Raw genomic sequence first — 23,349 nt, 5'->3', positions numbered from 1 at the left:
CCCCCTCTGGAATTTGCTGCATCTCCCAGACAGCCTTTATTAATTCTGGGTAATTTAACAGCTGCAGGGAACATTCCCAGACTTCCAGAGCAAACTGGGAGTGGAGCTTTGGCTTGGAATTCCTGGCCGTTGGCCTCTCTCCTTTCAGACAACTTAAACATAAAACAACTTAAAGATAAGCCCATAAAACAAAGGATATATGAAACAGCGAGGGCTGCCCACTGGGAAAATGTTTTTGGCATTATTTTGTTTTGTTTTGTTTTACCTCACCCTTGTCCTGGGCTCCTGAATGAAGTGGAAAACTCGCTGCTGATAATGAAAAGTGATGTTTTACATCCTCAAAACCCAGCAGCTTTGTAGGGATATTCATTTTCCTAATGAAAAATGTTTTTTTTCCCTGCCAACCAACCTCACCTACAGGCTGGGAACGAGGAGTTTTTCACTTTGGTTGGATGCCAAAGCCCCAGATGCTGGTTTGGGGCTTGTTCTGATCCTGCAGCCCCAAAGCTTTGGGGTCTGTTTTGGGGTTTGTTCTGTTTCTGCAGCCCCAAAGCTTTGGGGTCTGGTTTGGGGTTTAGTTCTGTTCCTGCAGCCCTGAGGCTTTGGGGTCTGTTTTGGGGTTTGCTCTGTCTGCACTGCAGAACGAGGTCTGTAAAAAGGAGAGAGGAGAGGAGAGGAGCAGAGGAGATCTGCGTGCATAAATAAAAATATCTGGGGTCACACGTGGCCCATCTGCACCTCCAGCCCTCGCTCACACCCTCCCCTGCCCCTACAATTCCAAGATCCCCTCCAAACCCTGGGAAGAAAAGCAAACAGCTGCAGTTCCTGTCACATCTGGAGCCCAGACTGCACTTGGGGTTTGGATGGAGTCTCTGGAAAGGAATTCCAGCCTCTCCTGCAACGTGGCAGCTTCCAGAGCACCTCTGCAAACAAAGCCCCGTGGCCAAGGCTGTGTCCCCAGCAGCTCAGGACCCCAGTCCCAAACCCCAACCCCAAGGGAGCACTGGAAATGGGATAAAATGTGGGAAATCTTTGGCTGAATTATCACCACTGTTTTCCCTCCAGTTGAACAGGTGATGGAAGATAATAATTCATAAATCCAATGTTCAGGGCACAGGAAAAGGCAGAGTAAAGTCAGGCTTTGGTAGGCCAGTCCTGGTAGCTCTTTGGGAGCAACATTCCCACCTGGAAAAGGTGGGTATCTCCCACAGGAGAGGAGCTGGGCCATCCCAGGCTGATTTATTAGGAATGGGAATGATTGAGTCTGGTCCAAAGCTACCCTCAGAGGAATGAATCGGAATTTAATTGGAACAAATTCCCAGTGGTTCTCCAGCTGCAAATTCCAGCTGGGGCTGCCAGTGACTCCTGCACTTCGAGCTCCAGGATTGCTCCTGGCACTCCAAATCCCCTCCCTGCAGGGCACTGGGCCACAATCAGAGCAGTTTTCACCCCCTGCTCTCTAAATTTAGAGAGCCCAAATCCCTCTGCATCCCCCCCAGTGCCACCAGTGCAGACAAAGCACTCCCAGCAGCTTATGGGGAAATAGCTTTTGTAGGACACAGCCTTGCCCAGGGCTTGTGGCTCCTACCCAGCTCCCTTCTCCCTCAGACTCGGGATTTCATCCCTGCCTGCCTGGGGGGAATCTCACAGATAAAAAGCCAGCAGCTCTTCTGACTCCTCTTATTCATCTCTTTCTATTTTTGTTTAGAAAAAAAACAATCTCTCAGACGAGGAGGAGTGGGGGTGGAAAAGCCAATTTCCATCACAAGCTTAGACCTGGACTAAAAACTGGGTCTTAAGAATCAGCAGCCTAATGCAAAATGGCCAAAGTGGTCCCTGAGACGGCCTTTCCAAGGTCCCACTGCAGGGTCTGGCTGAACACCGGGCACATCCAGCATCTGGGACGTGGCCCTTGGGTCCCTGGGAGGACACCAAACACCTCCCAGCCCACCCAGTGTCACCAAGGGCAGTGGAGAGGGGACAGCCAGCACTGGGAGAAGCCCCCGAGGCAGTGGGACCCCCCTGGGACCCTACAGCGGGAGGAGAAGGTCAATATTCACCAGCAGAGCCTGCCTGGGGCTCCTGTCCCAGCTGAGAGCAGCCCTGCCAAGCCCCAGGCCTGGAGACAAGCCTAAACATCAGTTTAACAGCTGGAAATGGGCTCAGAGTTTTAGGGAACACTTGGAGGGACCCAATTCCTGAGCAGGGGCTCCCCCAGTCCCCCTCAGGCCACAAACTGCCCTCACCTTGTCAAGCTTGGCCTCGATCTCCACCACATCTGTTTCCACCTCATCGATGGTTGCCCTACAACAGAACAGCAAGGAGGAGTCATTAATTAGCAGCAAGGAAGGGTTAATTGATGGCTCGTGATGACTGGGGAAGAGGCCAGGGAGGGGTGAACAAGGATCAGAGGGGCTGAGAGCTGTAGGGACAGGAGGAGGGACTCATTATTCCCACTTGGATGTTTCCTGCTGCTCCAAAAGTTCGGGGCTGAATGGCTCAGGAATGAATTCCAGGGCTGGGGAAAGAGATGGAGATGATTCCACCATAGAGAAATTCAGGTGGGCTGGGAAGACACCCCCAGCAAATTCATTTAGCGGCTTCGTTCTGTTCATTAACAGCACACATTGCTCCATGCATTCCCATCAGGCACAAATTCCTTGCTCCAGCATCACCAAACCCCATTTCCAGGCTGTAGCTGCCCTTGAATTGCTGAATTATCACCTTTAAACCTCAGGAACCACCACTCAAACAGAAACAGAGCAGCCCTTTGGCCTCTGAACACTAAAAGGCTCCTCCACACACGTGGGGCTTTGCTTGGATAGGGAGAAATCCACTCCAGGATTCTGGGATTTGCCTCTTTTCCATGTCACCGGGCAGATGTGACAGCGAGGGGCTGCCAGAGCCCAGCTGCAAAGGTCAGCGGGCCTCCCTCTCCAAGGGAAACATCACCATGACATCAGCCACCTGCAGGAGGCATTCCCAGAGTCAGGAATGTGGCTCTGGAAGGATTTTTGGGAGGCCAGAGTCCAGCAGAGAGCCATGCAAAGCTGAGAGCGTTCCCAGCAGAGCGCTCGGCTGCTGATTTCTTTAACCACACATCTGGGAATGTGGTCAGGCCTCCCACCACCCCCTGGCACCAAGGATTTGAAATCCAAATTTTATTCAGGGAGCTTCTTAGGTCCGTGGGATCAGGATTTAAAAGGTTGGTTCCTGTTATATTCCATCCAAGGTTTGAAAAAAACCCAGCCCTGAGCTTGTGCCAGCTGCAGGGACAGGATTTGGAGGGACATGAGCTGGTCCTGCTCTCAGGAAAAGGACAGGACACCCCCAATCCAAGGGGAACAGCAGAATTCCTGCAGGAACCATCTGGATTTGTGCTAACTCTGAGGCTCTGGGTGTCTTCATCCCAGGAATATTCTCCAGTGAAAAACTGCTGGGTTGTCCCTTCTTATTCCTCCAGCATCCTCCAGAGTCCCAGCAGAATCCTAAACTCCCTCCAACTCCCTGGAAAATGAAATCCAGGCTGGAGCCCAATGCCCAGGGCTCTGGCTACCATCAATCTGCCACCACCAGCCCTTGAAAAACACAGCCAAAAAACAAAAATTAAAAAAAAAACAAGGAGCTTTTCCATGGAATAATGTGGAGCTCCTGCTCTACTGCCTCCCACGTGGCTGCCCCACACAAACAGCAGCGTGGCTGTGCCCGGGGCAAAGCTTTTGGAAAGAAAAGGAATCATTAAAAAGGCTCTTTTCAGGCTTTTTCCCCTCTCTCAGCTATTTTTGTTCCCCGGGTTTGGGACTCGTGTGCCTTCATGCGTCGCTCTCCTGCTGCCAGATTCAATTTTTCCACTCGGTTTCCTCGTGCTGCTGATAGCTGGACACAAAAAGCAGCTTGGAAAGAGGGAAGAGCTGGTTTTTCCGGGAATGCTTTTCTTTCCAGGGAAGCAGGAGCAGCCATTGTGGAATCTGCAATCTGAAAGTCAGGCTGGCAGCAGATTTCCTGCCAGGAGATGGAGAGAGCATTTATAATTTACTCCCCATTTTTATCCCAGCCCATGGATAAATCTGGACTCTGTGGAGGAAGGAGACGTTTCTGGGGCTGGGATCTGCTGAGGGGGGAACACGAGGGGCTGTGGCTAAGAGGGCAAGAAATTTGAGCTTTTTATTTGGGATATGGGCTTGATGGAAAAGGTTTGAATCCAAAGGCAGAGATGCCAGAGATTTACTTGGCTGGAATGGAGTCCCAGGAAGCAGAGGGGGACATTTATCCATCCTTTTCAGGTATTTTTATATCCCAAGGAAATTCCTGGGGAGAGGAACTCTGAGCCTGAGGTGAGGCTGGGTCAGCACAGCCACACTTCCATTTGGGATAAGCTGGAAGTGAAAAGCAAAGGGATCCCAATATTCAATCCTAACTCCTCCCACACAGCCGCTCCTGCTGCTCAAGGATTTTTCTTTCTGCATCTCCTGATTAGCACCTGATTTCCCATCCTTCACCACATCCAAGTCCATCCCTGGGTTTTGGGGTTTAAATTATACTTTTCCTTCTTGCTGGTGCAATTCCAGAGCCCACTGATCCTGTTTTCCTGGAGGAAAAAGGAATTTTTTGGTATTTCCTTGAGGAATACTGATTCCAGTGCCACTGCTCACAAGCTGAAGGCTCTGCCAGCTCCATTCCCAAATTTACATCCTCCCACTGCTCCCCTGGCGTGTCAGGGATGAAAGGCAGAGCCCTGTGAGTTACACAAGCAGCCTGAGGACCTGGAATGACTCCTCAGGGATGAGGAAATGCCACCTCAGCACTGCCGAGCTGCTCCATCCCCGGAGGAATCTGGGAATGGGAATCCACATCTGCTTCCCACCCATTCCCATTCCCATCCCATCCCACAGCGTTTGTGCCCCCTGAGCAAATCCCAGGAGCACTCCAGGATGCTCAGCACAGCCTCTCCCAGCTGCAGGAATCCAGCTTGGCCAAGAATGGGATCTTTTCAAAACCCTGACAGAAATGGAATCAAGTGATGGGCTGATGGCTGGGCAGCCCCGGAGCAGCTGGAGCCACGGCCTGGCTCCGTGCCCTGCACGTTTCCTGATGTTCTGCTCTTCCTGCTGAAGCTCTGCCAGGCTTTTTTCCGGCAGGAGGGGAGGGAAAACAATCCCTGGCCTCATCCAAAGCCCTTCCCACTGAAGAGATGAGGCTCTCTCCTCTGCCAGGGAGAAAGCAGCAGCGATTCCCCGCAGCCCAGAGGGCTCTGTTTTGTGCATTCTGCTTTGTGTTTTAGAGAAATGGCTCAGAAACAGCAAAAATCCACCAAATGTGGCCAAAATCTCACTGGAAACGTTTTTCTGTTCCACGGGGATGAGAATATTGAGCTCTAAGAATGGAATTTGCCTCCTCTGACTTGCTCCCAGCTCCAGCCAGGATCCCAATCAACTGCATCCCAAAGGGATCCAGGGGAAGGATCCCTGGGAAAGGGATCCAGGGGAAGGATCCCTGGAAAACTGCTGCAGAGATCGAGCTGGTGGCAGCACAGGCTGAGGCTGGGGCTGTGTGGGAGACCAGAATTGGATTTTCTAGGCTGTGCTTGGAGAGGAGAATGGACAAAACCAAAGGGAAAATGTTCCCCCGAGCTAGGGGCTGGGATAGGACAGCTGCAAATTCTCTTTTTAGTTGGATTTTCACCACCTCTGGTTCCTGTAACAGCTTTAAAAAAGCTGGGTGGTGGCTGGAGCAATGATTAGACCTAACAGAGCTGGGATCCCTAAATTGATCCAATTTAGATCCCTAAATTGATCAAATCCCTTCCCATGGAGACTGCGAGCATTCCATGAGGAATCCACCTCTGGCAGGAGCCAGGGATTCTCAAGTGAGCACAGCCATGGATTCCATGGATAAATTCAGCATGAAATAATCTCCTTTTACCACAGCTGAGGCATGAAGTGATCAGCAGACATTCCCAGAGAGGCCTGGCTGCATTTTCCTGCTTTTCCTCCAGGCTGGAATAGCGGCCGTGCTTTGCTTGGCATTTCTTTGTTCCCTGACACCAACACAGGCAGAAACCCGACCCCAAAATGGGGATTAAAAAGTAATAAACGTGACCTGAAATTGCTCAGTTACCTCTGGCAACCACCAGGAGATGGGAAACAAAAGCATAAAAACTGTAATTCCCACTATTAAGTGTTCTAAAAGCAGCCACTCATCCTCCCAGCTGGCAAAGCTACCTTAATTAACCACGGCCTTCATTTTCCTTGGGAAGTGCAGTTGGTTTTCCTCCCTTTTCTGTCAGGGAAATTCAGGCACAATAACAGATAGACTGAGGGGTTTTATGGTCAGGAAAATAAAGAAGTTTTCTGCAGGGTGAATTGTGTGTGGGGAGGGCTCATTTGGTCTCTCAAATGAGTGTTTAGACAGAAAATTGGACAGAAAATTGTATAGAAAATTAGGCAAAAAAATAGGCAGAAAATTATGCAGAAAATTAGACAAAAAAGTTATACATAAAACCTCTCTCGGTCACCATCTAAAAAGCATCTCTGAGATCCTTCCTTGCCGAAGTTCCCCCAGAGCAGCTCCAGCTCCTCACAGCTCAGAGTGAGCTCATCCCAGTGGGATCCCAGCCAGCTCCCAGGGCAGTCAATGGGAAGAAATCCCTGCTGCAGGAGCAGGAATGCTTCCGGAGAGCTTCCCTCCCTCTTCCTGCACCACTGCCAGCTCCAGCTGATTTGTGACTCTCCCACATGGGAGCCAATTCCCACCCTAAAATCTCCTGTGCTCCCATAAAAGCCTCTCCCAGCTGGAAAGGAGGGAATCTGGAGCTCCCCGGAGCTGTTCCAGTTGTTCCCAGCTGTTCCCAGCATCCAAATCTCTCCCCCTTCGGATGGATCATAAATCAGGAGTGCCACAGTCAAAGCAGAGCTTTGGCACCTTGTGCTGCCAACACCTGAGAGGGGAATTCCTAAAAAACCCCTTCCAGCAGGAATTCAGAGGGAATAAACCCCACTGGGTGAGCAGAGCTCTGGCACCTACTGAGGAATTCCTAAAAACTCCTTCCAGCGGGAATTCAGAGGGAACAAATCCCACTGGGGGAGCAGCAGCAGGAATGACTGTGAGATCCAGGGAAACTGCAAATCCCTGCCTTGCAGTGACAGCTCCTCCCCAGAAACATCTTGCACAGCCAGGGAAAGGCTGAGTGAGCCTGATGAGGTTGGAAGGGAGCTTCTGGAATGCTCAGATCCCAGAAAATGTTCTTTGTCCTGCCCTGGAGCAGCTGGAGCTCTGCTGAACCCAAATCAGGCTGCTACAAGAAGTGGCACTGCAGGGATGCTCCAGATCTGCCTTGGTTAATTCCATGGGCCAGAGAGATTTCCATGGCATTTCCAGAGGTCAGGATAGGAGACAGGAATTCCTGAATCCTGTTCCCAGTGGCCACAGCATGCACAGGAGCTCTACCACCATAAAGACTGAGAATAATTAATTCTTCCACCTCTCACTGGAGGGTCTCATAAACAGCAGTGGCAAAATGCTCTGAAGTGGGTATGCAATCATTAGTATTAGTATTAGTATTAGTATTAATTCTGGCTGATTTCTATTTGAAACCAACGTCTGCCTCAGTGAGATGAGCTCTGCCTGAAATAAAAAGGGGGGTTTGGCACAAAACCAAAGCATTTCTCATCCAACTCCTCCCAGAACCTTCAGCAGCCTGACAGGGGCTCTGACAGCTGCCAACTGCCCCAACTTTCTCCAGAAATTCAAATAAAAGCACTCCTTTAAGGAAAAGTGGATTAATTTGGGGGATTTTAAGCTCCACCTCCATATCTGTCTTCTGCCAGACACTGTTTTCGGAGGTAAAACGAGGTGAAAGCCACTCTTGGGATTTTTAGGTCGCCCTTTAGGCTTCTAGATAGTTTTGAATTGTTTTTGAACCTCCCTAAACATCAATCTGAGAGCTCCTGAGCCCTCTGGTATCCACAATTCCCTTTCCTTTCTTCCTTCCTTCCCTCCTTTTCCTTCCCTCCTTTTCCTTCCCTCCTTTTCCTTCCCTCCTTTTCCTTCCCTCCTTTTCCTTCCCTCCTTTTCCTTCCCTCCTTTTCCTTCCCTCCTTTTCCTTCCCTCCTTTTCCTTCCCTCCTTTTCCTTCCCTCCTTTTCCTTCCCTCCTTTTCCTTCCCTCCTTTTCCTTCCCTCCTTTTCCTTCCCTCCTTTTCCTTCCCTCCTTTTCCTTCCCTCCTTTTCCTTCCTTCCTTTTCCTTCCTTCCTTCCTTCCTTCCTTCCTTCCTTCCTTCCTTCCTTCCTTCCTTCCTTCCTTCCTTCCTTCCTTCCTTCCTTCCTTCCTTCCTTCCTTCCTTCCTTCCTTCCTTCCTTCCTTCCTTCCTTCCTTCCTTCCTTCCTTCCTTCCTTCCTTCCTTCCTTCTTTCCTTCCTTCCTTCCTTCCTTCCTTCCTTCCTTCCTTCCTTCCTTCCTTTCCTCCCTTCCTTCCTTTCCTTCCTTCCTTTCCTTCCGCCACTTCCGCCACTTCCGCCACTTCTGCCACTTCCTTCCGCCACTTCCTTCCGCGACTTCCTTCCTGCTTCCTTTTCCTTCCTCTCCTCCCCCCCCCCTTCCTCCCTTCCTCCCTTCCGTCCCCCCCCCCTTCCCCCCTCCCTTCCTTCCTTCCTCCCTCCCTCCCTCCCTCCCTCCCTCCCTCCCTTCCTTCCTTCCTCCCTCCCTTCCTCCCTCCCTTCCTCCCTCCCTTCCTCCCTCCTTCCCCAAGGATCAGTGCCCTTTGCATCCTCACGACCATGGCAGTGTCACCATGGCAACGGCTCCATGGTGACGGTATCCATGGCAACCCCGTCCTGCCGTGGCCGTGGTGAATTCCATGGATTTTTCCTCCTGGGAATGGCCCGGGAGTGCTCAGGGGACGAGTGCAGCCACAGGTGTGTGAGGATGAGGAGTGGGAATTCTGGATGACGTTGGAGGTGGGAGTTTAAGGAGAAAAGAAACGGAATTGACATTAAACAGCAGCTCAGCCTTCCCAGCTCACCTGGAAAAAAAGGATTTGGGAGGGGAATGGAGGGAAATCCTGGATCAGAACTCCCTCCATGAATCCCAGCTGCTCCTGAATCTGCATCTCCCTGAAAACCTGGCTGGAGCCGGGTGTGTTTCATGCACAGCTCACAGCTTGGGGAGGGGAATTCAAGCACAAAGATGGGGCTCAACTTGAACATCAAAGACAAAAAAGTCCCCTGAGCCCTGGGCCCAGTTTTAAACTCGATTCCTGCTGGAAGAGTCAGCCCAGAACTGGGAAAAAGGGGTTTTCCTGCTTCTCCCAAGCACCCACACACGGGCCAGGCACAACCCTGTCCCCTACCCCTCTAAAAGCTGCCAGCCACCACTTCCAAGGAATTCTAATTCCAATTTCCAATCAAACCAGGCTCCCCCATCACATTCCCAGCAATCCAAATCCTTAGCCCTTGCTCTTCATCCTCTTCAGAACCTGCCTTTGAGTTTCAACAGCAAGACCAGGAAAAACTGGATTAAAACTCATTTTGGGGGAAGAGCAGTGACTTCAGTAGTGCTGAAATCCCATTTCAGAGCAGCCAATCTGAATTAAGAAATATCCTGAGTTGGAAAGAAGCCACAAGGACCAAGTTCTCCAAGTGTAGGTGATAAAGAACACGGAGAACAGAAATTAGAAATTTTTGGTTCCCCCTGAAGCTCCTGATGGAGCTTAAAGAGCAAGAAGCAAAAAAGAGAAAAGGATGTCTGAGTGGGCACGTGCTTCACTTCTCTGGCTGTGGATCAATGGGAAAATCTGCATTTAGCACCAGGAGGGTGAAATCCTGCTTTTCCCACCCTTGGAAGATGAGATCCTGGGCTGGAAATCAGGGATTCCCGAGCTTGCTGCTCCCTTTGCTCCCTCTGGCTTCCTGGGAAAGCAGCCCTTGTCCCCATGTCTTTTATCCCCTTTTATCCCTGCCCCCAAGGCAAAAGCACCGTGCGGTTCTTTGGGATGGAGATCACTGCCCAGCCCGGGATAAACGGCTGGGAATGCCGGATTCCAAGGGTGGGGCTGTGTCCTCACGCCGGGGTCCCCGGCAGCAGCTCACCCCTCCCAGGCTGTGCCCCTGCCCCGGTGCCGCCCCGCCGGGGCTGCGGATGAGAGGCAGCGCTCCGGGAATTGCCAGGGATTTATTCCCGAGGCTCCGGTGCTGACACGGCACTGCGCGGAGCTCCGGACTAACCCTGACCTACATTCGGAGCAGCCCCGCTGGAAACGGCCGCGTGTGATGCTCGAGTCAGCACAGCTGGCCCTTCCCTGCCACCTCTCCGGCTTTCTCTTCTTTTTCCTCTTTTCTCTTATTTTTCTCTTTTCCCTCTGCCTCTCCGTTTTACTCGTTTTTTCTCTTTTCTCTTATTTTTCCCCTTTTCCTGTTGCCTCTCCGTTTCACTCATTTTTCCTCTTTTCTCTTGTTTTTCCTCTTTTCCCCTGCCTCTTTTCTCTTATTTTTCTCCTTCCTCCTGCCTCTCAGTTTTTCTCTTATTTTTCCTCTTTTCTCTTATTTTTCCTCTTTTCCTGCTGCCTCTTACTTTTTCTCTTCTTTTTTCCCTCCCCCACAAAAATCAGCCTGGATTTGGAGCCAGAAGGGCAGGACAGGTGCAGAATCAGGGGAGCGTGCCTGTGGGTGGCTGAGGAGTTGCAGAATTGACTGGGAAATGTCTGAACGTTAAACCCAGGCCTTAAATCACACCCTACAAGTGACAAATTAAACCCTGCAGTTGAACCCTGCAGGCCTGGTCACTGATCTCCATCAAATTAGAGGACATCAGTAGAGATTAAATAGGATTTTAATTCAAAACCAAATCAGTTTCATGCAAAAATAGGGCAGCCCTGCACCTTGCTGGTAACGGTGTGGTAAACCCAGGGCTTGTGACTTGCTGGAATACCACAGAAAAGTTGTTTTGGGATTAAAAAAGTTTCACCACTGGGTGAAAACCTTCTGAGAAACCCGACTGGAAAGAGCTGGAGTGAGGATTGTGTTTAGTCTGGGATGTTGTTGCTGGGGAGAAAGCTTTGTTTTATTCCTAAATATTCACCCTGCCCCACACGGAGCACACAGAGCTTGGCAGGGTGAATATTTAGGAATAAATATCCAGAGCCTGCGTGCCTGGAACCTCCAGTTGGAATGCAGAGGGATCTCAGGGAGCCACGGGAGCAGGGAACAGTCAAAGGACAAAAGCAGGGGATGCTGGAAGGCAGGAAGGGGCTGAGAAAATGATGCAGGGAAGGTTAGCAAAGAAGTGGGAGGAAATAAGGGAAAAGTGCTTCTGCTGCCTCTCCAGGGCAGAGTTTTGCCTCATCTGTGAAGCTGCTGACTGATTCCGGCTGGGATTTCAGCCCTCAGCTCCAGCTTTGCATCCTGGCAGCCAGAAAGACCCGTGGCTTTGCTTCCAGTGCCACAGAATCCCAGAACACCAAGGTTGGAAGAGACCTCCAAGATCATCGAATCCAACCCATCCCAAATGCCTCATCTAAACCATGGCACCCAGCGCCACATCCGGGCTTTGTTAAACACGTCCAGGGATGGTGACTCCACCACCTCCCCGGGCAGACCATCCCAGCACTTTAGAGATCTCTCCAGAAAAAACTTTTTCATAATATCCAACCTAAATCTCCTTTCCACTTTGTACTCCAGAATCCCAGGCACCACTCGTGTGCCTGGGCTGGCTCTGCTCCCTCCTCATCCCCTCCCCATCCCCTGGAGAGCCAAACGGGAGAGAGCAGGGGGGCTGTGGTGAGGAATGGTGAGAAGGTGCCATTGAGAGAGGCAGAGCAGTGGCAGGTGTCCCCCGGGGGCCAGGGCAGCGCTGGATGTCCCCTGGCTCCAGGCACAAACGCTCCCACACGCTCACACTCCGCTCTTGTTCCCAGGAACTCTGGGACAGGGAATCCTCTCTGTCCTGGGGCTCATCCTGCTCTGATTGCTGCTTGTCCTCGGCCTCTGCCGGCCGGCCTGGAGCGCGTGGCGTGCCCATGGGGCAGGGCCAGGCTGGCGTGGGGACAATGCCCTCCCTTGTGGCAGCCACCACAGGAGCTGCATTGTGAGCCCCACACTGGGGCTGTGTTCCCTTGGCTGCAGCCCCACCATTCTCCTGCTCCGTGAGACTTCCTGATCCTCTGCCAAGGCTGGGCCTCCTCATGCTGGGCTCGGCCTGCCCATTTCCCATCTCCTATCTCCCATCTCCCATTGTCCATTGCCCATTTCCCATCTCCCATTATCCCACTTCCCATCTCCCATTTCCCATTGTCCATTATCCATTTCCCATCTCCCATTTCCCATCTCCCACTGTCCATTTCTCATCTCCCATTACACCATAATCCATTTCCCACTGTCCATTTCCCACCTCCCATTATCCTATTGCCCATTTCCCAGTGCTGGCACCCAGGGGTGACATTCCCAGCTCTTCCCACCCCATTCTACTCGACAAATTCCTCCCTTCTGAACCCCACAAAGGGCCTGGATTGCCTGAGGAATGTGCTCCCCACCATTCTCCTGCTCTGTGAGATTCCCTGACCTCGATCAAAAAGATTTTCCCTGACTTTTCCCCCCATTCTGAGCTGGCAACACCCTGAGCAAGGAAAATCCTTCCCATGGCTGCTCAGTGGAGGATGGAAGAGCAGGATGGGAATTAATGTTGTTCTGGATTCATGGATTAGGGAACAATTGCGGTGGATGTGAGTCAGGGATGTTTGAGCATCCTGAAGCACTAAAAACCAACTCCTATCACATCCTGAACCCTCACAGGAATCTGGGAATTAGGGGGGGAGCTGTGCCTTAGGCATTAAATCTCTGAGGTTCAGAAAGTGCTCCCTGAAATCAAACTCTGGAGGCTAAAAAACCCCAAAACTGTTATTATTCTATTAAATAAATATTATTATTGCACCCCAACCTGTGTTTGCCACAGAACCTGATGGGGATGGGAAGATACCGAGGGGAAGAGTCACAAAAAAGTCTTGGAAAGGGATTTTCAGAGCAGGAACTTGGGGGGTGCAGAGGGATTCAAACCCAAAAATATGAAATAACTTTGGTCTTTGGCTTATCTAAGCCTGTCCTACACCTAAAAATGCTGAGTAACTTTGGGTTTTGGCTTATCTAAGCCTGTCCTACACACCTAAAAACAATAAGGAACTTTGGCTCATCTAAACCTGTCCTACACACCTAAAAACACCAAATAACTTTGGCTCGTCTAAGCTGGTCCTACACCTAAAAACACCAAATAATTTTGGGTTTTGGCTCATCTAAGCTGGTCCTACACCTAAAAACACTGAGTAACTTTGGGGTTTGGCTCATCTAAGCTTATCCTCACACCAAGGTGTTTAAAGAGTTTGTAAAGTTTAGAATGACTCAAATTAACAATATCAATTACTCAATCCCAGTTCCTCTCTCTCCTTTCTGAGAGCACACACATTTATTTCTGCGTGCTCTGCCCTTCCAGCGGCACATTCTGAGCAGGACAATGTCTGGAGAGGTTTCCTCCCGCTGCCAGAAGAAACAAAATCTTGGATGAGGGAGAAGAGGGGGCTGGCTTTGGCCCAGGCTCTGCAAACGCCTTTTCTCCCCTCTTCCCACTCCCTTCTTCTCCTCTGATTCACAAGGAAACTGCAAAGCAGACTCGGGGCTGGACTGGATTTGGGCTTGTGAATGTTCTGGGGTTTTTGGGTTTTTTCCCAGACATTCATTTCCACCCCCACCAGCCTTCCCTCTCCTCCCTTCATCCAAAAAACCCTGCAAACTTCCAGGAGTGTAAAAACAACCCAAATCTTGTGTTTAATTACCTTGTATTTCATTACTGGGAGTGATAAAGGCAGAATTAAATGCTCTTGTTTGGTTCAATGCTGCTTAATTTGATTTATTTTAAGCTTTACAAACCCTTTAAACACCTTGGTGTGAGGACAGGCTTAGAAAAGCCAAAGACCAAGGTTATTTGGTGCTGTTAGGTGTAGGACAGGCTTAAGGATAAGCCAAAACCCAAAGTTATTTTGTATTTTTGGGCTTGAATCCCTCTGCACCCCCCAAGTTCCTGCTCTGAAAATCCCTTTCCAAGACTTTTTTGTGTCTCTCCCCCTCGATATCTTCCCATCCCTATCAAGTTCTGGGGCAAAATCCTGCAGAACCAATTAAATATTCCCCTTTTCCTTGCTTTTTGAACATATTTTATAGACTCCAGCCTATTTGCTTGATAATGGGATTGAAAGGGATTTTTTTCAAATTTCACAAACCGCCCATGTCTTTCCATAGGCATTGAAGTGCTTTTAAAATTCCCCCACCGGCTCTAAAATGAGATTAATTCCCCATCTAACAAAGAATTGAGGGAAAAAACTCAGCTAATGCTCATTTACAAGCTCTGGGTGATACAAGGATGGATTATTTTGAGTGGAAAGGCTGAAAAAATCTCCTGAAAACATTGGGAAGGAGTGACAGGGTTGATCCAAGGCTTCCTTTCCTTGGGAAACAGGTCCTGCTCCGGGCTGAGTGGGAGGATCACACATCAAAGGTCTGGTAAAGGGAAAAAAAAATGTATTTTCTGGAGAAAAAGAAGTATTTTTTGGTGAAAAAAAAGAGTGATTTATGGAGAAAAAATAAGGATTTTTTGGGGAAAAAAAAGGTGTTTTACAGAGAGAAAAGGAGTAATTTTAGGGGGAAAAAAGGAGTTTTATAGATAAATATAAGGGGTTTTTGAGAATAAAAAAAGTGTTTTATGAAGAAAAAATATGTTTTATGGAGAAGAAAATATTTTCTGGAGGAATAAAAGGTGGTTTATGGAGAAAGAAAAAGGTATCTTCTGGAGAAAAAAAGTATTTTTTGATAGAATATTTTGGTATTAGGAAGTCCTGATTTATCAGAGTGAAATATTTCATGAGGCATGGTTGGGATGGGCAGTATTCCATTGGGAAGGGAAAGATGGAGCACTAAGTTGTGGAGAGGAAATGTCACCCAATGAAAAAACATAAGGTCAACAGTCAAAGCAAGAAAATAATTGATCCAGCTGATCATCCACAAAAATCAGAACATGACACAAGGTTTGGGTTGAGAGGGACTTTAATGCTCATCCAGGGATGTCTTCCACTATCCCAGGGAGCTCCAAGCCCCATCCAACCTGACCTGGGACATTCCCAGGGATGGGAATTCCATGGAATCCACCCTTCACGCTGCCTGTCAGACAAATACAACCCAAAAGCTGAAAACTGCTCATCAAAACCAAGCTGGAAACGATTGGAAAAGGACTGGGAGTTGGGAGGAAATCCAGATGTTCCCAAGCCTGCAGCTGCTCCAGAGTGGATCCAACAACAAATGTTCACACCCAGGGTGGAGAAATAGCTCTGCAGGGCTGAGGAGACGCCATTCCCTGCCCACCTCCCACATTCCCTGCCCGGATTTTCAGTGGGAATGCAGAAGAGCAGGAAAACTGCAGAGCAATGCACAGCCAGGATGGGAAGGAACATCTCCAGCCGCTGCAATGGAGCCTCAGCTGCATTTGATTTAATTAGCGGAGGCCTCGTTAGCCTCGGGAAGCAGCAGCTCTGCCGGGAGTGCTTTGAAAGGGCCTTTTCTCCAACATCTTCTGGGCTGATAATCCCATTGCAAAGATTAACAAAGGGAATGTTTCACCACGTGCCTCTGATGCCACACCAATTTTTTGCCTTTTCGTTTATACACCTTTTGTGTATTCTCAATGCCCTTAACGTGCATGCTTGTAACTCCTTAAATCTGATCATTTAGCATAGTCTTGGTACTCTGTTAAACCAGAAAAACAAAAAACAACCAAAACAACCAAAAAACAACCAAAACCAAACATCCTAAAGGCCTTGCAGTTTGAGTTTAGAGGCTGCAAAGCCCTGCACTGCCTTGGAAAACCAAAGTCCCCTCCAAAATGCATCCTATAAACTAAAATCAAGCCCATCTGTGTTTGTTTTGTATTAATAGATGTTTGGTGAGGAGGGAAAAAGTAACTTATGGAAATGTTAATGCTAATATTTTATTCTAATTTTTCTTATTCTTTTAATTCTGTTAATAAAGTTTTTTCTTACCTTTTAAATTTTAAACCTCTTTTACCATCCTCCTAATTCGTATCTCACAACAAAAAATAAGTAAATAATTCTAATAAGTACACTAGCAATTTTAGCCAATACAAAACCTGCTACATTATTTAGTACATTAGCCAAAAAACTCAAATTAACAAACTTAAACCACTACACCATCCAAGAAAGAACACTTCAAGATAAGGAAATATCTCATTCAAGCCTCTCACTGAGGTATCTTTATTAAATATGCTAATTTGCAAAATCTAGAGAATTGTATACGCGATCTAATCGTGTATATCCGTTTCAACATACTCCACCTTAACAAAGTATTGCACCATAAAAATCCTCATTAAATACCGAGATAAAAAACCCTTTATCCCTTAACCGTGTCTAACTCTTAATTTTAAGACCAAGGAAAAGGCATCACCTCATTCAAAGGAAGGGAGGGAGGGGAACAAACCCCACATCTGCCACAAAGTGCTGCCAAAATATTCCCACAGGCTGGATCTCCTCCTCCAGAGCCACTTTTGTGGCAATCCAGCAGGGAATCCACAGGAATCTCACATTCCAAGCCGAGGATGCCGCTCAGGCATGGTCACCTGCCCTGGTTTTGGGCTGTACCAGCAAGGGAGAGGTGGCGGGAGAAGAGGTTTTGGCTCTGAGGGGAGGCAGCTTGTGCTTGGAGTCTCTGATCCATGGAATATCCTTTTTTTTCCCAGTGTTCTGCACAGCCAACATCCTCTCCCTGCACTGAAAAGTTGGGAATGCAGAGCCCTGAATGACGGGAAAAATGTCCCGGGAAGAGATGGAACAAGGAAAGGATTTGGTGCCTGGGTTTGATTTGAGGCTGAGTCAAGGCCAAGCCACAGCCCTGGATTCTCCATCCCTGAGATCACACAGGCCTGGACTGGAAAACAACCCACAAAAACTCCTCAGAACTGGTGGCTCTGACACACCAAGAAGCCCAAAAAGCACAAAATTCAGCCTTTTCCCCACCCAGAACCAAAGGGGATTTGATTCATCTTGGGATTAATGCTCCAACAGGGTTTTTCCTCTATCCCAAGCACAGGAATGAGCCAACATCACCACAAAATCCCCACGTTCTCCTGAGGAAAATGCAGAACAACACCCAGTTTTGGTTCTATTCCCACATTTCTGAGGCTCTCTGTCCAGGCCCGAGCTCAATTTCAGCCCTAGGCCAAGGCTGAAATTAGGCCAAGCCTTAACACGGCCTTTGCTCATGGTGTGAAGGCTTCCTGCACATCCAGATACTCCAAAATCAGGAAAAAGGAATAGATGGAGGTTTTTTGGTGTAGTAACACTCAAATCGCTGCTCCAGAGAAACAGACATCGTTCCCGAGGTGCTTTGGGCCTGGTCTGGCGCTCAGGGTGTTCTCAGAGCTCCCTCAAGGCCTGATCCCACAGCTCTGATCCTTCCCAAAGTTTTTCAATCAGCCTGGAAATATCCCCAAACCATCCCAGAGCTGTTTGTGCTGATCCCCGTTTCCCTTTTCTGCCCTGAAGTGACAAAGCAGGAGGCAGCTCCTGCCTCGCATTCCGCAGAGCCCACAGGAAACCATAAATCACCGGGAAAACACAATCCAGGGAGAACGCGCAAAAATCCAACCAGCAGCATGGGCTGAGGGAGCAGGGGAGCAGCAAAAGCAGCAAACCATCAGAAAGCAGGCGCTACAGCACACTTCCACTTTGGGAGGGGTCCTGCTCCAAAAAAATAGAGGAAAATTGAGGGGGCAACAGAAATTTCCCCCTTTTTCCAAGAAATATTTATAGGCACAAATATCTCTTTTTCATCTCTTGCCACCACCCCACTACCTCTTCTGTAATATACTACTACTACAACTATTAAATTAAATTAAATAATAAATGGAAAATAATAATAATAATAATAATAATAATAATAATAATAATAATAATATAATTGTATCTTTTTAAACCCTTTAGGCAGGAGAGGGTTAAGCCTCCCCTGCCCATGTCACCTGGCAGAGGTCATTAATACTAATACTAATACTATTACTAATACTAATACTAATACTAATACTAATAAAAATAATAATAAAAAAACTTTATCTTGTTAAATCCTTTTTGCAGGAGAGGGTTAAGTCCCCCCAAGTGTCACCTGACAGAGGTCTCAGGTGGCTTCAGGGACATGGAATGACCCTGCCAGAGGCCAGGCTCCAGCAGGATGGGGCTGTGGGGTGGGAGGAAAAGCTGAGATCAGTTTGTGTTGGGAGGGGAGTGGGAGAGTTGGGGACGATCTGTCTTTGTTTGGCTCCTGGAGCCTGGGGCTGCTCCATTGATCCGTTTGGGTTCCCAGCTGCCCCGGTGGGGTCAGTGCCACCTGCCCAACCATGGCAGCGCAGTGCCACGGCATCCAAAGGATTCCTGGCATTCCTGGGATCCTGGCTGCCACACAAAGGAGAGGTTGGTTCAGTGTAGAGTCTCTGCATCCTCAGTGGGATCATCCCCAAAAACCTCCTGGAAAACCTGGGATAGACCTGTTCCATCAGCCCCCAGGATGAGGGTTTAGGCAGCAATGATCTGCTTTGTTTAGAGGTGACTCTGGTCAAAACAGCTGAGCTTTGCTCTGGCCCAGATAATTCTATTTATAGCAAGAGTTATGCTAATTCCACACAGATCTGATCCACTGGCACTGCTGCAGGAATAATATTTTCTGCTACCTGTCCTTTCAATCACCCTGAGGAGCCAGAAAACATTAAATTCTCCAGTCACCAGCACTGTGTTCTCCTTCTGCTTCCTTTTCCAGACATCTCCATTCCCTGCTGAGTTCCTCCCTCTGGAAATTGCTGGTTCACTGCAAAATTTACACTGTGCTTTGGAATAAGTGGGAGAAACCAAGGTAAAAACAGCTTGTAAAGGTAATTTTAAAGCCACTCATACTTAAGTCACTAAAAAAAAGCAAAATTGAATTATCACCTTACCAGAGGCTCATTGTAGGCTTTGTAAAGAATAAATCATTTACTTCCCCTCTTGTGAGCTAAGGAGTATGGAGGGGATTTAACTCATCATTAAAATGTCCCTGTCCTTGGGATAAAGGTTTCTTCCCTCCCACCAATTGCTTAATGGAGGAATGGTAATAAAGAGCTGTTTTTAGTGGTTGGGGTCTCCTGGTTTTGCTCCAGGATAATGGAATAAGCTGGATTTCTAATCTTGACTAAAATCTCTCCACAGATGGCTGCGAGCACCATGCAGATGTGGGAAGCTGTGATCACGGGAGCGGGAGAGAGTTCCCTGCAGGAAAAACCCAGGTGGAACAGCAGAAACTCAGATGGTGTGACACCAAAATCATCTCTCTTCATTGTTTTATTCTCTTCTGTTTTGTTTTTTTAAGGCCTGCTGAAAAATCTCGTCTTCATTTCAATGATTGCTCAAAACTTAAATTTATCATTGAGTCCATCAGCTCCAGCTGCTTTCTCATAGAGCTCCAAGTACCACCAGACCCAAAACCTCTCTCTATACTGCCCAAATCTGGTTTTCACTTCACAGACATTTCCTGGCGTTTGGAGTTTTGTTTTTCCCATTTTCACAGAGGTTTAAGCAGGGACACAACCCCTAAATTAACTTTTCTGCGAGGTGCAGATTTGTGTGCCCAAACTCAGCTCTGGCTTTGGCAGCAGCGCCCAGAACATTTCTGCACAGCTCCACAAAGCTCCTGTCTCTGTCTGGAACATGTTAAATGTCAGTTTACAGCTCCTACCCTTCCCTGAGACGCTGGAGGTGGATGTTTAGACAAGGCTTTGAAGCAAGATGAGTAAGATTTCGGAGTTTGGTTGCTTGGTGTGTTCAGTTGACTTTTTTGCATTAATATTTAGCAAAAACCTGGCAGTTTTCAGGTGACATGATATGGGGGTTTTTATGCACACAAAATTCCCAGTGTTTCTTCTCATTTCTCTTCCGATTTTAACAACTTGGAATTGGAATTTAATCAAGTATATGAGTTTACTGAGTGTTTTTCTCCGTGACAGCCAGCCCAAGTTCCTGCAGCATCGAGGAGCTACTTGGGGAAGGTCACTAGGATTAGATGACCTCCAGAGGTCTCTTCCAACCTCAATTACTCCAGGATTTAATGGCTTAAAGATGAAATCCTTCCTTAGCCCTCCTAATGCACTCCTTATGTCATGGATCTGATGATAACAGCTTTTTGCCCAGATTCTCTTTGGCAACTCCCAGTCAAACCTTCCAGGAGCATCTGGATTTCTCCAGGCCCAGCTCTGGGTGTAAAACAGAGGGGAAAAGCTGCACTGAAGGCACTTCAATTTCCACCACCCCTCACTGCAGCCCAGAGGGCAAATCCTGACAGAAGCCGCAGCAAATTATTTCCTAATTGTGCCCTAGGGCTTGAGCAGCTTCCCAAATCTTGGGAGAACAGGGAAGCAGAGCAACAATGCCAGAGTTCTGCTGAATTTCCACAGCTGGTCTGTCAGGGGGCGTGAAAAGGGGAATCCCAGTTAAAAAAGAAGGCTTTGGAGAGGGCAGGTGGATCTGGCTCCCTCTTCCCCAGAGCTCTGTGGTGGATTCAGAACAGCAGAATGAAGATTTCTGTGCAAACTGTGGTAAAACCAGCAAGAAACAGAAAGCCCTGTGGGGTTCTGTGCCCTGACTGACAGAAATCCCACAGTGGACTTTCACACTCCTCCATCCTAAGGGCAGAGGGGTTCTCCTCTTGCCAGAGTGATCAGTTAATTAAACATTTCTTGTTTAATTAACACTGTTCTTGTGCCTTTCAGCTCGCTGAGAATCATTTCTCAGCTCAAACCTGAGCTGGGCACCTCCACATGATGGATTCTGCCCATGGATCATTTCCCAAGGGTGCTTAGTGCTGCTGTGTGGGCAGAGAACTGACAGAGATCACCTGCTCAGCACCACCCAGCAGCTCCCACCTCGAGCTCACAGCAGGAATTTATCCCTGGTTCCAGGCCTGGCTGGATCCCCACCTTCCTCTCTGCTCTGAATATTCTTTTTGGGGGTTTTTTTGCAGAACAGCACAGCTGCAGGGTTGATTCAGCAGCAGGTGATTTTAGCAGGAGATTTTAGCACCACATCTCCAACGTGCTTTGAGGAAAATCACACTGAGTGAGAGATGCAGGCCTGGACAACAGGGAAACTGCACAGCCAGCACTGAACAGAGGAATATTCTTTTCCTGAGCTGAAGAAAGACTCATTATGTGCCAAGAGACCCTTTAGATGACATTTGTTTGCTTTCTTTGACAAGCAAAATGGATTCATAAAAAAAAAAAAAGAAAAAAATTTGCCTCAAACAGTTCTGTCTTCTCCCCAAGTGACCTTGGTGGCATCCGTTTACCCACAGGGCTGGAGGAGCTCCAGCAGCTTTTGTTGAGACTTCCCCCAGTCCACAGAGGAGCTCAGGCCCCCTCCCCCAGCAGGGACTTCTTTCAGCATTAAATGCTCTTTATTTATTTAATTTTTTTTCCTGTTTTTCCCCTCCCTCCCTCCCTCCCCTGGGCCTTGGCTGGAGCTGGAGCTCCCCAACCTCTGGGCTCGCTTTGTTTGGGGCTGAAAAGGCTTTTCCTGTGTCGTGTCCTGCCAGAAGCAGCCAAGCTCCTGCCCTCCCAGGGTCCTGCTGAGGGACCGAGCAGGGCAGGCCCCTGCCCCGTCCCTGGCAGAGCTGGGTGGTACCTGGGTGACAAGTGACAATCTGGCACCCTCCCAGAGGCGCCAAATGGATTTTGCTGTGCCCCAGTGCCACGAAATTCGGATTTTTTTTTCCAGTGCCACAAACCCTTTCCTAAAGGGATGGGACTTCATGGGGCTGCTGGAGGAATGTGAATAAAAGTCCCAGAACTCCTCATCCCTTACTTTTATTTATTCCTCTCAGGGATTTGGTACAGTCCATTCTTCAAGCCCTGACACCTCTCCTGAGGGAATGTGGCTGTGGAATTAATCTCCAGAGGAAAAATAAGTGCCTCAACGATGCAGCTTTGGGAAAGGACACTGTGGAGCACAGCTGACAGGATTCTCAGCAGCCTCACATGGTTTGTGAGCTCTCTGTGACCGGCTGTGTGCTGGACTGTCACATCCCTCCGAGGGCCTGAATCACCTCTGCAGGATGAGCATCCCCGTCCTGCCGCATTCCTGGGTTCCCAAGCTCACAGAAAAAGCCAAATTATTGAGGGAAGAGGGAATCATCAGGCAGGAAACAGGGATCAGGGCTTGGAGTGAAATTAAAGCGTCCTGAGTGTGCTGAGTGAAGGCAGAACAGAGCTGTGGGAGCTCTGAGGAGAGGAAAAGAACTGCAGCACCAAGTCCAGGGGCAGAGCAACAGGAGGCAGCCCTGTAGGATCCACAGATTTCCATCCTCCACGTGGAGGATCCAGCTAAAAACCTCCACTCCTTGATTTCCTGGCATCCCACACATTTCTCCACCCCCACAGCTCAGGTGAAAGCTCGGGGAGCTGAGGGAACGATCGGAGATGAAAGCCCACGAGCCTGGAGCTGACATCTTCCCATCCCATCCCCACACAAATTTCAGCCTGGAGTTTTCCAGGGTCTCAGCCCTGTTTACTGATCTGGCATCATCCCACATTTTCGTGCTTTATCTCCCGATTCAGATGAGTCAGTGGCACATCAAGAGCTTTCCTCGTTCCAAACACCCCGGCTCAATCTGGCTCGGATTCCACTCTGGGAATAAAGGCAGGATGTCCCTCCACAAAAATGTCACTTTGCTGCCTCCCCGTCCCCCAAACACCGGTGGGCAGATCCCTGCAGCTCCGGGAGTGCCAGCAGGAAATCTGGGAATGGGGGAAGTGTGGGGAGGGTGGGGAAATGTGGGAAAAGGAGAAAGGGAAGGTGCGGGAAGGTGCGGGAAGGTGCGGGAAGGGAAGGTGCGGGAAGGTGCGGGAAGGGAAGGTGCGGGAAGGTGCGGGAAGGTGCGGGAAGGGAAGGTGCGGGAAGGTGCGGGAAGGTGCGGAAAGGTGAGGGAAGGTGCGGGAAGGGAAGGTGCGGGAAGGGAAGGTGCGGGAAGGGAAGGTGCGGGAAGGGAAGGTGCGGGAAGGGAAGGGAAGGTGCGGGAAGGGAAGGTGCGGGAAGGGAAGGTGCGGGAAGGGAAGGTGCGGGAAGGGAAGGTGCGGGAAGGGAAGGTGCGGGAAGGGAAGGTGCGGGAAGGGAAGGTGCGGGAAGGGAAGGTGCGGGAAGGGAAGGGAAGGGAAGGGAAGGGAAGGGAAGGGAAGGGAAGGGAAGGGAAGGGAAGGGAAGGGAAGGGAAGGGAAGGGAAGGGAAGGGAAGGGAAGGGAAG

General features: G+C 49.1%; 1 protein-coding gene across 1 annotated transcript in view; it reads right to left on the bottom strand.

The window, feature by feature from the left end:
• ACAP3 (ArfGAP with coiled-coil, ankyrin repeat and PH domains 3) overlaps positions 1-23,349 on the bottom strand; it is a 69,474-nt gene that overhangs the window by 36,805 nt on the left and 9,320 nt on the right. The window contains exon 2 of the mRNA XM_088066536.1: positions 2,247-2,304. Within this exon, the coding sequence (XP_087922662.1) occupies positions 2,247-2,304 (58 nt within the window). The remainder of the gene's footprint in view (positions 1-2,246; positions 2,305-23,349) is intronic.

The sequence above is a fragment of the Pseudopodoces humilis genome, chromosome 24 (assembly GCF_049639895.1).
Source record: "Pseudopodoces humilis isolate 2021_Gansu_Grassland_sample_001 chromosome 24, ASM4963989v1, whole genome shotgun sequence".
NCBI classification, from domain to species: domain Eukaryota; kingdom Metazoa; phylum Chordata; class Aves; order Passeriformes; family Paridae; genus Pseudopodoces; species Pseudopodoces humilis.
Note: the sequence above shows the minus strand (reverse complement) of the source record. Positions and strands in the feature narration are given on the sequence as shown.